Source organism: Dermochelys coriacea, chromosome 8 (genome assembly GCF_009764565.3).
Source record: "Dermochelys coriacea isolate rDerCor1 chromosome 8, rDerCor1.pri.v4, whole genome shotgun sequence".
NCBI classification, from domain to species: domain Eukaryota; kingdom Metazoa; phylum Chordata; order Testudines; family Dermochelyidae; genus Dermochelys; species Dermochelys coriacea.
Window position 1 is genome coordinate 7860339 of NC_050075.1, and position 14785 is coordinate 7875123.

The 14785-nt window shown below is 42.4% G+C and overlaps 1 protein-coding gene across 8 annotated transcripts in view; it reads right to left on the reverse strand.

Annotated features, from left to right (window-relative positions):
- CANX (calnexin) overlaps positions 1–14785 on the reverse strand; it is a 59521-nt gene that overhangs the window by 15473 nt on the left and 29263 nt on the right. For 3 of the 8 annotated variants that reach the window (XM_043490896.1, XM_043490895.1, XM_043490899.1), the window contains 3 exons: positions 1543–1728; positions 1014–1087; positions 144–202 (listed from right to left, as the gene is read on the reverse strand). In XM_043490896.1, the coding sequence (XP_043346831.1) occupies positions 144–202; positions 1014–1087; positions 1543–1725 (316 nt within the window). In that variant the 5' untranslated portion in view covers positions 1726–1728. The other 5 variants (XM_043490894.1, XM_038412347.2, XM_043490898.1 and 2 more) reach the window with 5 other exon arrangements.

Genomic DNA, 14785 nt, shown 5'->3' on the forward strand with positions numbered 1-14785 from the left:
ACCACCCAAATGCCCACCCACTTTTCATATGCAGGATATTCTCGTGACTGTTTAGTCAGGGTAAGATTCCCACCTCAAGTTTAGCTCTGCAGTACAGACAACCAAAAAATATACCTTCTGAACAAAAGCTAGATGGCACTCACCATCGTATTTTGCAATTTCATCATCTGTGTCATCCTTCTTGGCCTTGGAAAGAACCCATCTGAAATGATATCCCCAGCAGAGGTAAGGGACAGCCACACAGTTACAGACTTCTATACAAAGCCAGCTCCAAAGAAACACTCAGCCCCTGCAAGAGCTACCCTTTAACTAGACCCTACTGTATTCTGAACCCCATCATTGATCTGTCTCTTTGGGAGTTCTGCGCTGAGTTCTCCAACACATGAAGCAAATTCAGAAATAGGCATCAAAGCAGCTTTGTACCAGTGATCCTATTATCAGTATTCCACTAGGGATAGTGCTTGTAGCATGATTATCTCCATCTTGTCATATTACCAAGAAAGGCTACTGAATGCCAGCTTACATGATTCTGGATGTGCACATGGTACCCTCTTAACGAGCTTCTAACAGAAATGCTTATTTGAACATCCTCCAAAGTTTCAAGAGATATGAAGGTTAGGAGAAATGTATAGTAAGGTGGTTATATATGGGGTCATTTGAACTCTAATCATTAACAGGTTTCAGAGTAGCAGCCGTGTTCGTCTGTATTCGCAAAAAGAAAAGGAATACTTGTGGCACCTTGGAGACTAAAATTTATTTGAGCATAAGCTTTCGTGAGCTACAAGTCACTTCATGAATGCAACTGATGAAGTGAGCTGTAGCTCACAAAAGCTTATGCTCAAATAAATTTGTTAGTCTCTAAGGTGCCACAAGTACTCCTTTTCTTTAATCATATTAACATTAGCTATTCAAGAACGATTACTCTGGAAAGGTTGTATTTTATTACACGTTATTGAAGGTCCAAACTGACTAATTCATTTACATTCTTAAATCATCTTGAGGATCACACTTACCCTTCCAGGGTTCCCTTATCAAAGTTTTCCACAAAATAAACCTCTCCTGTTGGAACTGCAGGCTTATAGGTAACCTATTGGAGGAGAAGAAAAAAAATTTATACAGACCTTTAAACATCTTTGCTGCCATAGGAAATTACAAGGCTTTGAGTTCTTCCCACTTTTCCTGACTCAGACAAGTTTTCTGCCTGAAGCATCTTAAATTGACACTCCCCAAAATCTGGATGCCATTGCTTGAAAGTTATAATTTTATTTTGAAGATAAAAATACCAAAAAGTTTAAGAGTATTAGCACTGCAAAATCCTGGTATCTCATCACAAGATTCAAGTGCCCTTAAAGAAATTTTCCTATGGAAGAAATGCAGTTCAAGTTTCATTGCAATGCTTCTTTAAAATGAATGCAGTTATTCCGTTGGCATATTGAGTTTTTATGCTCAAGATAGTCTCCAGATCAGACCAAGACGGGACAGATTACAATAACCAGACTACCAAGTGTAATTCTGTTTTATCATTGTAAATTTAAGTCAAACCTTTGGGGATGGAGGAGGGCTGCTGGCTTCCGGCTTCGATTCTTCTACCTCCTCAACACCATCTTCCAGGTCATCCTCAATATCAATTACATCACCACCATGGTCATCTTCCCCATCATGTGTGTGGACATCAACTAACCCAAGTATCAGCAATGTCACACACAGCAGCCACTTTAGCTCCATGGTCTGTACACACAGAAAAGATCAAGCATTATAACTATACCCACTAGCAAGATAAAGGGCACTGTCTTCTGTAGTTTAGTGACAAGTACCCAATAGCAAATGAGCAAGTGCAGTCCAGAAGAGATCACTTCATGTTATGTTTCTCAACTCTCTGTACTTTGTAAGCCTATTAACTTTCTCAGTACACTTTATGTTGCTTTTAATCTTAGTCCTGTGCATATCTTGTTCTGTACATGGCTTGCACCAGTGTTAATGAGACCAAACATCTGGAGTATACTGTATGAAATGCTACAGAAGCATCAATTGCTATACAGGGATTACACTTACTCTTCTACAGCATGAAAATAGGAGCCATAGACACCTGCCTGCGTTTACCGGCATGCTTATCTGCTCCGGCACAAAGCAAGCCATTTATGTGGCATGTTGCTTGATGTGAGTGTGTGACGGGGGGTGGGGGGGAGGGAGGGTCTGAACTTACAAGATAGCATGCTGACACTCAGCACCCCAAAAACCCACTCTCTCTCCCCCCACATACACACAACACACTCCGTCACACTCCACCCCACCCCCCACATTTAAAAAGCATGTTGAACCATTTGAACTCCGGGATAGCTACCACAATACACTGCTCTTTGTGGCGTTGCAAGAGCTGCTAACGAGGCCACGACAGTGCGCTTCCAGCTGAGTGTGTAAACACTCAGCAGCGTTTTTCTGAAGGCTGGTTTAACTCCCAGCGCTCTACATCTTCAAGTGTAGCCATGCCCTAAGAGTGATGCAGGCCTTGATCAACTGGCCATGCACAGTACATGCAGGATCACTCTTGAAAAAGATACTCTTTCTCTAGGATGAGGCACTATGGACTGCTCTGCAGCTCAGATCTCATAGGCAGTTACATGTTTTAACTACTGCTTATACCACCACCTACCAGGGTGGTTAAAAAATAAATTAGATCTTTTAAAAAGTATACATTTTTTTTTAAATCAATTTTTTAAATAGATTTAAGTTGTGACAACCTATGTTAAGGCCTAAACTTACTATAACAGTTTAGTGACAAGCAAAAAAAATAAAAATATTAAGCAGTACACGTTCACTGCCAAGTTTTAAATGAAAGTCAAATGAATGAACTGGTGGAAGTCACTGGCTAAACATGTGGAACCAAAATTTGAAGTACTAAGCCAACTTTTGACTCCAGTAGCCTCTTCTGCAGGTACATAGAATTTTTTTTTCTTTTCATGTACTCAACTAGTTCAATTCAATGACTTGCCGATTCCAAATTAAGAAATCAATTGGGAGTTTAAAAAGCAGAAAAAAAACTGTTTTTCCTCTCCAATATATGAATAAAAACTAGGCATAAAAGAGGATGAGATCTAGTAGTTCTAAAAATCTTGAATGATATGGTGACCAGAAACAAATCAGTTAGTGAGTTTAACTAAAAATGCTTCCTTAGTTTGAATTTTTTTTATTTTTTAAGTGCGTTTTGGTAAGCTTTTCTTTCCTATGTATCAAGCGTATTTAATAAAAGCATTTTAAAGTGCTGTTTTGTGCATAATTGAATTTTAATTTCCATCACAAGTAGAAATATTAATCTAGTAAATAAGTTCATCCACCATTTCCAAACAAATAATGTAAATATTAAGAATATTAAGTGAGACAAGGTGGATAAGGTAAAATCTTTTATTGGACCAACTTCTGTTGGTGAAAGAGACAAGCTCTCCAGCTTGCAGAGCTCTTCTTCAAGCCAACATACCCCCTTGAAGGCCTGAAGAAGAGCTGTGTCAGCTCAAAAACTTGTCTCTCACCAACAAAAGTCAGTCCAATAAAAGATATCACCTTAACCACCTTGTGTCTCCGATATCTTGGGACCAACATGGCTACAAGTACACTGCATACACTATGTAATTGCTTAACTACAGATATAGTGTTTTTCCCCAGTTAGCAAAAAGGAAGCACCAAATTAGTGTAAAGGCTACATATTTAGTTATAAATCAACATGGTAACCATTAAAATACATAATGAGAATCAACCTCTCTTTAGTAAAACGAAGTACAAATACAAAGCAAATTTTAAAAAAAAAAATTTAAATCAAGTTTCCTGCTTGCTGATTTAAGTCAATTAAAATTAGTGATTTAAAAAAAATCAATCCACCCTGCCATCAGAAAGCTTGTGAAGGCCATTGTCCCTCATCTGAAGACCCTGATTTCTGCCCCTGCTCCCCTCTACCCCATTTTTTGTTCCTCCACTCTATATTAAAATGGTCAATTGATGCTGCCAACAGAGGCCTAGACATGGCTGCGTGCTGATGCAAGCTCACCAGATATATTCAGCCACTTGAGTCCCATTAAAGAGTAATTTCAATTGCCGCCCCCCCAAAAGAGTAATAAAAAATAATCCAGAATCCAAAGACTCATGATACTGTAACCGTTTTTAGATAGCTCGTTGAAGTTTATGCTCTGAAGCATCCAGAGCATAAGACGACCAGTGTTTGCTAGACTCTCAGAGCTGTAGTTCAAAGGATATTACTCATTGAGAAGTATATTTTGGGGTGTTGTAAGTATTGTTTTACTTCTTGAACAGAAGAAACAGGGATGGAGAATGTGCAGTTCCCAAATAAGTAAATTGACACAGGGACTGCTCTGCAAATCCCTGACAACCCTATATTAACAGGTGGCCAAGAGTTATCCACCCCTACCGATTACTATGGTGCCTAAGTGCAAAGCAGAAAATTACAGTATTCTTTTTAGGTAGTCTTACTACATTGTGTTTTTACTAGGTGTTCTCTAGATAAAGATTCCAACTTCAAGATCATGAATACCACCTTATCCCCCAGCCTCCCCGCAAAAAACTTGTAATTGTCTGCTGCTCACATAGAAAAGTATCTCCCACAGACAGATAGTACTGTTTCTTTGAATCAAGGCCATGAAATGTTTCCCTCCATGGAAGGATACCACTATTTAAAAAACAAACAAACAGGAAAAAAAACTAGGTTTATATAAAGTTGACAGATCATTCTGAGGACAGATATAAGGCAGATGAACATCTTGCATTGCCATCATCATCTGCAGGTATTCCATTACAGGAACAGTAGAGTTTGAGCCTAAAATGCCTTCCTATGCACAAGTACAGCAATTTAAATATTGCTTTTTAAAAAAATCCCATCCCTCCTCCCTAAACAAAAATCTCAACACTTGAATCAGTACAGAAAGTTAAACCAGTTACTTGTTTGAACAAGTCTGCAAACCTACATCAATGAGTTTGGTGGATTGCAAAAACCCATGACAAAAAGCAAATCAAGAGACTTTGCAGTTCCAAATAAGACAGTACTGTAGCACTGCCAGCAATTTTGTAGGTCATCATTGCCACATCACAAAAGATTCAAATGACAAGTTTCAGCATAATGTCATTTGTTGATTGCTCACACAATATCTCTGTCACATGTGCACTTGTTTATTTACAGTAAGTTACGTCTCAGCTTCCTTCTAAAATTGAGCTGCAACTGCAAAGCCAAAGAGACCGCAATTAAGTTCTAAAAATTTGTTACATATTGAAAATTCTTATATGTGGGCAATTTGATAGTATGCTTGTAAACATTGTTATCTGGTGCACATATACGCTTTTGAGAACAAAATGTTGCAACTTTCTAAAGAAACAAAAGTCTTGAGAACCTCAAGTCTTTCAAGGGGAAAAACTAAAGTTCAGATTTTACTATCATATACAACATTTAGAGAGTCTGATTAGAAAAAAATAGGATAGAATCTTTAAGCAAAAAGGGAAGCTTTAAGACTATAGCAATGTTGTATTTTTACAGTCCTATGCTAAATCCATCTTCAGCTTGTATAATATGCTTTCTACCTATGGCAACATCCCAGCCAGATAGTTGCTGCACAAAGCAGCTCTGTGTTAAACAGGTCTCAGTTCATCCAACAACTAAAAAGGGAAAAGACATTACACATCACTACGCAACAGCTATATTTTTTTTGAGCTATGCATAAACCACATTCAGAATCTCAGAGCGGTTATTGACCTCATAGCGCAGGGGTAATCAGTAGGTGGACTGCAGGCCAGCTCAGACCACCAGACTCTTTTTTAAGAGACCCTGAAATCTATTTACTTATTACTGTGGGGTTGTTTTTATTTCTTCTCTGGAGTCTGGACCCTGACTATCTTGACTAAGAAATCTGGACCTTGACAAAAAATAATTGACTACCCCTGTCATACAGTACGCCTACACTGTAATTAAACACCCATGGCTAGCCTGTGTCTGCTGACTGGTTTGTGGGGCTCAGGCTATGGGGCTGTTTAATTGCAGTACAGATGTTCAGGCTCCAGCCGGAGCCTGGTCTCTGGGACCCTACAAGGGTATTAGTAGGGTTGGGGCACAACCCGAGTCAAGTGTCTGTCTTATGATTGAAGAACCACAATATGAAATCAAAGGAACAGAGAGTTTATAAACCCACAACCACAAAGCAAACATTGCTATCCTTAAAAGCTCAAGCTCTTTTTTTGGTTTCAGAGTAGAAGCCGTGTTAGTCTGTATTCGCAAAAAGAAAAGGAGTACTTGTGGCACCTTAGAGACTAACAAATTTATTAGAGCATAAGCTTTCGTGAGCTACAGCTCCGATGAAGTGAGCTGTAGCTCACGAAAGCTTATGCTCTAATAAATTTGTTAGTCTCTAAGGTGCCACAAGTACTCCTTTTCTTTTTGCTCTTTTTTTGGTAAGCAATTTGGTCTCTGTGCTAGTTCACTGGCCACTGTTGGAAGTGAGTGCCCCACAGGATTTTACAGAGGATACTGCCCAGTGGAGAAGCAAGAGCCTCCAACATTTCATTTGGAATGTTGGACTGAACATCACCAGGTGACTAGAGAGTTTACAGGGAAATGTTTCACCAATCAGACCAAGAGTTACCAGGGGTCAAATTCTGCCTTACCTCTTCCTGTGCGCTACGCCATTTAAAATTAATGCAATTGTCTGAAGTATAAGTCAGGCCAGACTTTAGCTCTCAAGTTTCCACCTCAGGTATAATCATTCCAATTTCAACATTTCCAGAGTTGAATTATGATGAAGTCCCAACTTAAAAGATGCCCAATTTAAAAAGGTATGTGGTTGTCAAGCACAAGACTGCCTACCTGTTTTGGGAAAGGTCATGGTTCTTTATACTTCCCTCCCAATCACCACCAACTAGCAGCTCTCGGTTGGTGTAATGTGGCTGCCGCTAAGGCAGGCTCCCTGCCTACCTCAGTCCCACACTGCTCCCCGAAGGGGCCAATGTGCCCCTGCAGCCCAGGGCAGCATGTGGCTCTGCGCGCTGCCCCTCTCTGCAAGCCCCTCCCCCACAGCTCCCATTGGCAACAGCCCCCCGTTCCTGGCCAATGGAAGCTGCAGGGATGGCACTTGCAGGTGCAGGCAGCACAGAGAGACCCGCTGTCCCTCCCCGCCCCAACAGGGGCTGCAGAGACTTGCCAGCAGCCTCCAGGAGAGGCATGGGGTCAGGGCAGGCACGCAGCCTGCCTGAGCCCCACAAGCTTCCTGTGGAAAGTGCCTCATGGCTGGAGCCTATACCCCACACCCCCTCCTGCATCTCAACCCCCTGCCCCAGCCCAGAGCCCCCTCCTGCACCCAAACTCCCTCCCAGAGCTTGCACCCCTCACTCCTGCACCCCAACCCACTGCCCCAGGCTCAGCCAATGCACATCCAGTAGTTGAGAACGTTACATTGATTTGTGACAATCTCTGAAGGATTTTGGATCTATAAACCATAAATGACACTAACAAAAAGTAAAACTCATGAAATGTCCAGTGGATTCTATGAGATTAGGTGCAGTATGACCATATGACCCCTGCACCTAAACTCCCTCCTGGAGCTTGCACCCCAAAGCTCCTTCCCCATGCTCAGCCCAGAGCCCCCTCCCACACTCCAAAGCCCTCAGTCCCAGCCCAGAGCCTGCACCCCAACCCCCTGCCCTAGCACGGTGATGAAAGGAGGGGAACAATGAGGGATGGGGGAGGGAGGAAATGGTGTGAGCGGGGCAGGGTAGATCCTGAGTTGATCTTAAATTCAAAAAGTGATCTTGTGCATAAAAAGGTTGAGACCACTGGTTTAGAGTGAGGGGAAAGTGATCAGAACAGACACCACTTGCTACATGCTTTTGAACTTGTGCAGCAGGATGAGCTTCTCCTAGCAGCATGGCTCTACACAGACAACACCAGGGTACTTCAGAATGATTGAAGAATGGAGTATGTTTAAGCCCCCTTTTCAGTTTAAACCGATTTTTATCAAAAAATCCCAGGTTCTACAAAAAGTATTATTCATCCCCCCTCCCCGATTTTCACCCTACTTCTGTATCATTCAAATGTGAAAAATAACTTGTTTTATTAGGAAAATAAAATACATTGCATGAAATTATTATTATAAGAATACATTAGTCTATGTGTATATGCAAAGGTGCCTGTTCATGTATTAGTCTAGAAGATGCACACAAACAGGCATGCATGCAAGCTTTGAAGTGCATGCACATCTGAACATACCGATGAATCTTGTGCCTAGCAAGTACACATTTCAAACTGTTAGCAGATAACCGTTTAAAGATTTTACATACTAAAATAGGAAGAAAGTGAAAATCTGTTTCAGAACTCAAAGAAGTATTTGAAAGTTTAAAGAACAGGAAGGATAAAGTTTAGTGTATGTGCTGCAACTGGTGTGGCCCAATTAATAATGTAAATATTTATAGACTAATAGTTCTAAGTCTACAACAGCAAACTGTTTATTCAAATTAAAAGTTTTATTTGGAGATTAGATATACTGTTTTCTTAAACTCAGAAGTGGCATTGTGTTTTGAGTTTTGTTTTCGTTCTGCAGCAAACCATATAGAATTCCATTCAAAGCCTTAATCTACTGAATGCTTTTCCCCCCGTCCTTCAGTCCATCAAAATGAGCCCTGTTATTTATCCAGAGAAATTCAGGTTTTTGCACCAATTTTCACCTGTTTTTGTTATTGTAGTAATAAGCACGAATAAATTCCTGGGGAAAATTAAATAAAAAAACTGAAAATGACGGGCCCTGGATACGTTGGATTATTAAATTCTGGACTGACAGTCTCCCAGAAGCCCTAATGTTTCTTAAATGGAGGCTTTAAAAAATTTTCTTATAATTTGAAATAAAAACATCTCTGATGACCTACATCAGCCCAATCATGAAAGCACAGACCATACTTAGGGAGTCTTGTTTTCCTAGCCAGGAAAACATTCTTAAAATCATTAGGACAATCCATGAGGGAATCTGTCTTTAGTATTGAGAGTGTGTATTATGTGCAATTAAGATGCCTAAAGAATGAATGCATATAAAGATTAAGATGTTAATAGCTATGCCTTCATAGTTTGATTCATAATGATGAATTTTAAACCAGAGCAAATTATAGTAACACCATAAAAGGAGTTCTAACACTTGATGATCCCCCACATACACAGTTATTAAACCAAAGTAAGTAGAAATAGGAACAGAGTTTCATTCCAAAAGAGAGTTAGGTGTCATAATAGAAATGCTGACCAGTGGTGTAGTTAAAATGAAACAATGTGGACAGGGGGAGGAAAGTACCACTCCAGAACTCTTGAAGCAGCAGAAGTTTCTCTTAAATTGTGTACATAAAACAAGGGCACCTGATAAGCCATTTGCTGAACTCCTCAAAAAGCAGGCAGACTCAAGGGAGCAGTGATCCCAGAAAAATAAGATCGAACACACTGAATAGGAATTTGTGTCAAGTTTACAATGATCAGGTAATTCAAAGCTTCAAGTTAAATAGTGGGACATTGGTCAGCCTCTGGTTTAGCTCAATTTTCTTCCTACCTTTCCAGTCTCTGCAACCTGCCTTATGGAACACCACTCAAGTCTTCGCTGTCTTGCATGTGAGACCATAAGCTCTTCAGAGCAAGGAATATTTGTATATGGTTGTACAATGTGAAGATTTACAACACTAAAAATTGTTGAGACAGAATTTTCCCTGTTACAAGGCATCTGAACTTATTTACTGGCATTTTTGTGCTGCCCAAAGTTCTGCCCATTTGATACAGCATTTCTTTTTACAACCAAGTCAAGAAAAGCTGATAGCAAGTGAAGTTTTGGACTATAATCAGCTTAATCACTGCTTGGTATCCTTTGCACATGTAGCCTATAACGAAAGAGGAAAAATGGCCCCATTGTTGCAGCATCAGACAGACTCATGAGACCTACATTCCACAGCAAAGTTGGGAATGGACTTCCCACATGACCTATGCCAAGACTTGCTCTCTTGGCCTCAGTTTCCCCATCTATAAAATGGGAATGTATTTGCCACTCTCCCACCCTTTGTTCATTGTGTATTTAGATGTCTCACTATGTCCTTACATAGCACATAATATGATTGGGCCCAGACTTCAGCTGGGGCTTCTAGGGGCTACTATAATAAGTAGCCCTCAGACTACTTGACTTAATACAAAGAATATGTGATGTAGACTAGTTGTATGAACATTCAAATTTGTTCCAAAAGACGCTGATGACAAATGCAGAAATTTTATGTACTTACCTGCAGAGAAGAGCAATCAATCAACATGACAGAAGGGTGAGAGAGAGTGTGATGGCATGGGAAGGATTATGATACAATATTTTGCACTTATATACTACTGTGTGTTCAAAGCTCTGCAATTATAGGACATCACACACAGTGAACATGCTCATGGGTAGACCGACAGACCCTGCTACCTGCTTTGTACAAAGATCTGACTCCCGGAATTGGGTAAGTTTTAAATTTTATATCTTAAGGCTCTTAATTTTTATTTAACGAGTGTCTTTCCTATAATAGGCCACAGATTGGCAATCTCCACCTGGCATGTGTTTTGGAGCTGTTCTGCTTCAATAAACTTCACAATTCCTGCCACATATCCAGAGCTTTGCTTGGAATCTTCAAAGATATTTCCCTTGAGGAAGAGTAGTCTTCAAATTTGTGCCATCATGAGCCTACCAATCAGTTCAAAAATGACTCTTAAAAAGAAATCTGCAACACCCAAGTAAAGCCTGTTTTTAGTAAGAGTGTTTCAAATACATCAGCTTCCAAAAATAAGCTGCATCAATGGAGATGTAGGAAAGGAAAGGAATTATGCACTACTGCATCAGCAAAAAAAGTCATTCATGCATACCTGGAAGCCCTTAGAGATCAGTGGCAGAACTGCAGGCTTTTTGACCATTAAATCAAGGCAGATAGGCTTGTAGCACTTAAAAAAAAATTATGGAGATAACTCGAGACAAGAAATCTTTAGTGGGAAAAGCATATTTAGCAGTCTGGCTGTCATGTCTACAAACCAACTCAAATTTGTCTTGGGATCAAAAGCAACAGCTTTCCTTCCATCCACAACAGAGTTCCTCCAGTATGGTGCCAAGTTAAATGGATGAAGACAAGCACTGAAGAGTCAAGAGGATGAATGCCACAGATCCAGACAAGGGGGGAGGTGATGACATTAACAGTCTATTTGGGAAAGATTAAATAAAAGTGAATTCTTAAGAGCAGAAATCTGTTGAAATGAGGTTTTAAAAGGAACGTAGGGATGCTGTCACATTAAGGAGTTCTTTTGAGAGATTTTATACCTGCTAAGAAAGTCTGGGGTTTCAATTTACCATTACTCACCTTAAAATGAGAAACCAGGTCGATCTTACTTAACATCTCAGACCCTACCCCATTACTACAGTATTTCGATTACAAATGCTGCAGAGAAATTTCAATACTTTTTATTTTGTAAACTTCATTTCTATTGAGTCTCTTTAAGAAGTTTATACATACATCCTGAATCTGGGTCCAAATTGCTTTAAAATTATGTTAAAGTGCTTTGGCTAAATCTGGGTGATATCATGGCTGGATTCCAACAGTAGTGTCTTTGGAAGAGACCATTATGAGAGTTTTGCAAGCCAGTTCTAATTGCATCAGACTGTACACAAAGTCAAATATTTCATTGTTCTCAGTGGTTGCTATTCAGAAAAAAAATGTATAATCCTATGTAGTACCACCTCTCCAATTTCACTAGAGCACAGATGGTCACTGTCATTCTGCCTACAAAGCAACCCTCAAGTGCTTTGGGGCACCACACCCAGAGGCAGATAACAATATGATTGCCTAATCAGAGTAGTTAATAAACACACTCTTTTATTCAAGAACACTCCTAAGCCTTATTTTCAAGTGCACACAAATATCTTCATGCTAGAATGATTTGCAGTTTAATATAACCACATGCAAAGAATATCTGCAGCAACTAAAGAGCACTGGTAACAGAGATAACCCAACTACCTTCCACGTTTTAGTGACTATTTACTATTACTATCTGGTATTTGCCATGAGAAATTAATTCATGCTATATCCAGACAAGACACTTAAAGGCAGTTGTCAACTCAGCTAAAGTTCCAAAAGCAGATAGCTGCTTACTCCATAATCCAATCACCTGTAGTATTTATTGTTGTACGGTCCAGAGAACTCTCCCTCAACTCTGAATGGGAAGTTTGTTCTTTTCAGAATGATTAGCGGGGAGCAAGATAGAAAGCATGTGCTTCAATCCAAGGTTTGTATGAGGGCACACCCAATGCTGAACAAGAGCTAGGGTCCCAGTTGCATACTATTTTGAAAAAGACGAACGCAGCTAAAAAAGTTAAGTTCAGGAAGTATACATTTTAATTTCGCAAATGTTAAGCAGGTACTGTTGAATAGTCTGCACTTTGTAGGTCACCTTTGTTCTCCCAGACTTTTTACTAGGTATATTGTTTAATTTCTGTTTCCTCCTCCACACCTGGTGGCTCTTATTTCTCGTTTCAGCTCTTCCCTTCCAGTAACTTCCATCTGTTTCCCTCCTCACCCTCGCTCCATTCATATTGCCACAATCCTGATATTATCTTTCATTCTCTACATCCCCCTCTACAGAACTGTCTGTTCAGAAGAGCCATTTCTGAACATCCTCATTTTTACAACAAGAGACCTAATCCTAGTGACTTCACCTCCCACTTTCAAACAATATTAAAAACCCACCAACTCTGCATCTGTCTTTCATCCCCCTCACCCAAACCCATAATCTTTGTCCCATATCACACTGGGATGACTAAATGCCATATTAGCTCCTCTCTGGATGCTCTGTGTCAGTCACATTGCCTGTTCGCATGGGTGGGGTGAGCAGACAATCTCAGAATCTACCAGAATGGACTAGTTGTTCTCAGCCACAATTGTTTTAAGTCCAACAGGGTTTAATAAAAGTGCACGGGTCACTTACGCTGCTTGCGTAGAGTCCTGTGAGCACAATGGACTGGACTACACATGCTAAGATCACCATTCACCTCACGTTTCTGGACTCCCAATTCAGCCTGGCCTCTCCCTGGCTCAGTCAGTGCGTACCCAACCACGGTACTCCCGTTTAGGCATGCCCACCCCCACCCCCACCCCGGGGACTTCTTCACACACCCTCCCCAGACCGGCCAGGGCCCCATGCTTCCAGGCCTGAGCCACACCTACTCACCAACCCGCGGGCCTAGCCACACCCCGCACACCCGTTACAGGCCCAGGCCGCCCTCACCCCAACAGTTCTCTAAGGGGCCTAGACCCACCCGAGCTACGCCTCACCTGCCCCCTCCCATGCGCTCCCCTCACACCAGGCCCGGCCATGCCCCACACCTCCCCAAACCCCCTCTCGCAATCGCTGCCTGCCCCACTAATACAACCCCCTCCCCATACACCCAGGCCCCCCCTGCCGTCACCCCGCCAATACCCCAGCGTGCCCCGCGGGCAAGTCCTTTCCCTCAGCGCCCCCCGACCGGTGCCCAGCCTCCCGACGGGCCTGGGGGAAACGCAGGGCCCTTCCCCGCTTCCACCGGGCGCGGGTTACAACGCTCACCTCGCCGCGCGCCCCCCGCAGCCGCCGTCCTCAGCCCCCACTCCCCCGTCACGTGTCCTAGCCAGAACTGGTCGGCCACCCGCCTGCCTATCTACCGCGCGCCAGCGGCGCCCCACCCCGCCATCCCCATTGACTGAGCCAGCCACCGACCTCCCGCGCCAGAGATTATGTGGCATTCCGATTGGCCAGCGGAGCTGCCACTCGCCTGTTCTCCCGCCTTAAACCACGCCCTAATGGCGCTGCCTTTCGTGGAGCGCAGCGATAGGCCGGCCGGCCACGCCGGAAGTATTCTCTGATTGGCTGACCGGAGAGAGGCGGTGGAGTGTGAGAGAAGAAGCGTCAAATTCCTGCGTAAGGAAGTGTTGCGCTTCTTAAAGGAGCCGTGCCTGGCTCCTGACCTCCCTGAGCCTGGGAGATCCATAGCAGCTGGGCCAGTGCTGGCAGAGGCCAGCATGGGAGCCAGGGGCGGGGGGATGGGCAGAGGCCAGCACAGGGGCTAGTGCCTGGGGAGAGACAACCAAGGAATCAGTTACATCCATGATCTATTCCCTGGGCACAAGTCTGCCACCCTATAACTGCAGGACAGTTATAGCAGCTTGATAACACACTTCTGATTGCATCTTTCACACCCTCCCCTTCCATCCTGAGCACTGTACGTGGCCCAGGACCCACCCAGCAACGCATAGTGCTGTGACCAACTGTGAGAGCAAGACTGAAAAGAGGACGTGCATGACCTATGCAGGCCATTCATTCAGTTTTAAGCCGGACAGTCCTGTTTTCAGTGCTGACAGAGGGTCATGCTCTTAAAAATGGTGTCCTCTGTGCAGCATGAGCTAGCGCACACTGTGCTTGAGAGGTCATGGCTGGTGGAGGGGCACACCCACAGTATTCTGGAGGTACCTAAATGGCCAAAATTCTGGGGATCTGTCAGTGGCCATCCTAGAACTACACCTGAGGCCTGGGGTGTGATTTTTTTTTAAATTACATTTTTATACCTGCAAATATTACCAGATTTGGCAACACTGTCACTCCACATGTATCACTGTGCTGCATGCTATTGTAACAGCAAGGACAGAATTCCCACCTTTCTCACAAGTATGAACTAAAAGAAGAATCTTAGGGAAGCAGTGGGGGCAAAAGATCTATCAGGGAAGCAGTGGGGGTAAAAGATCT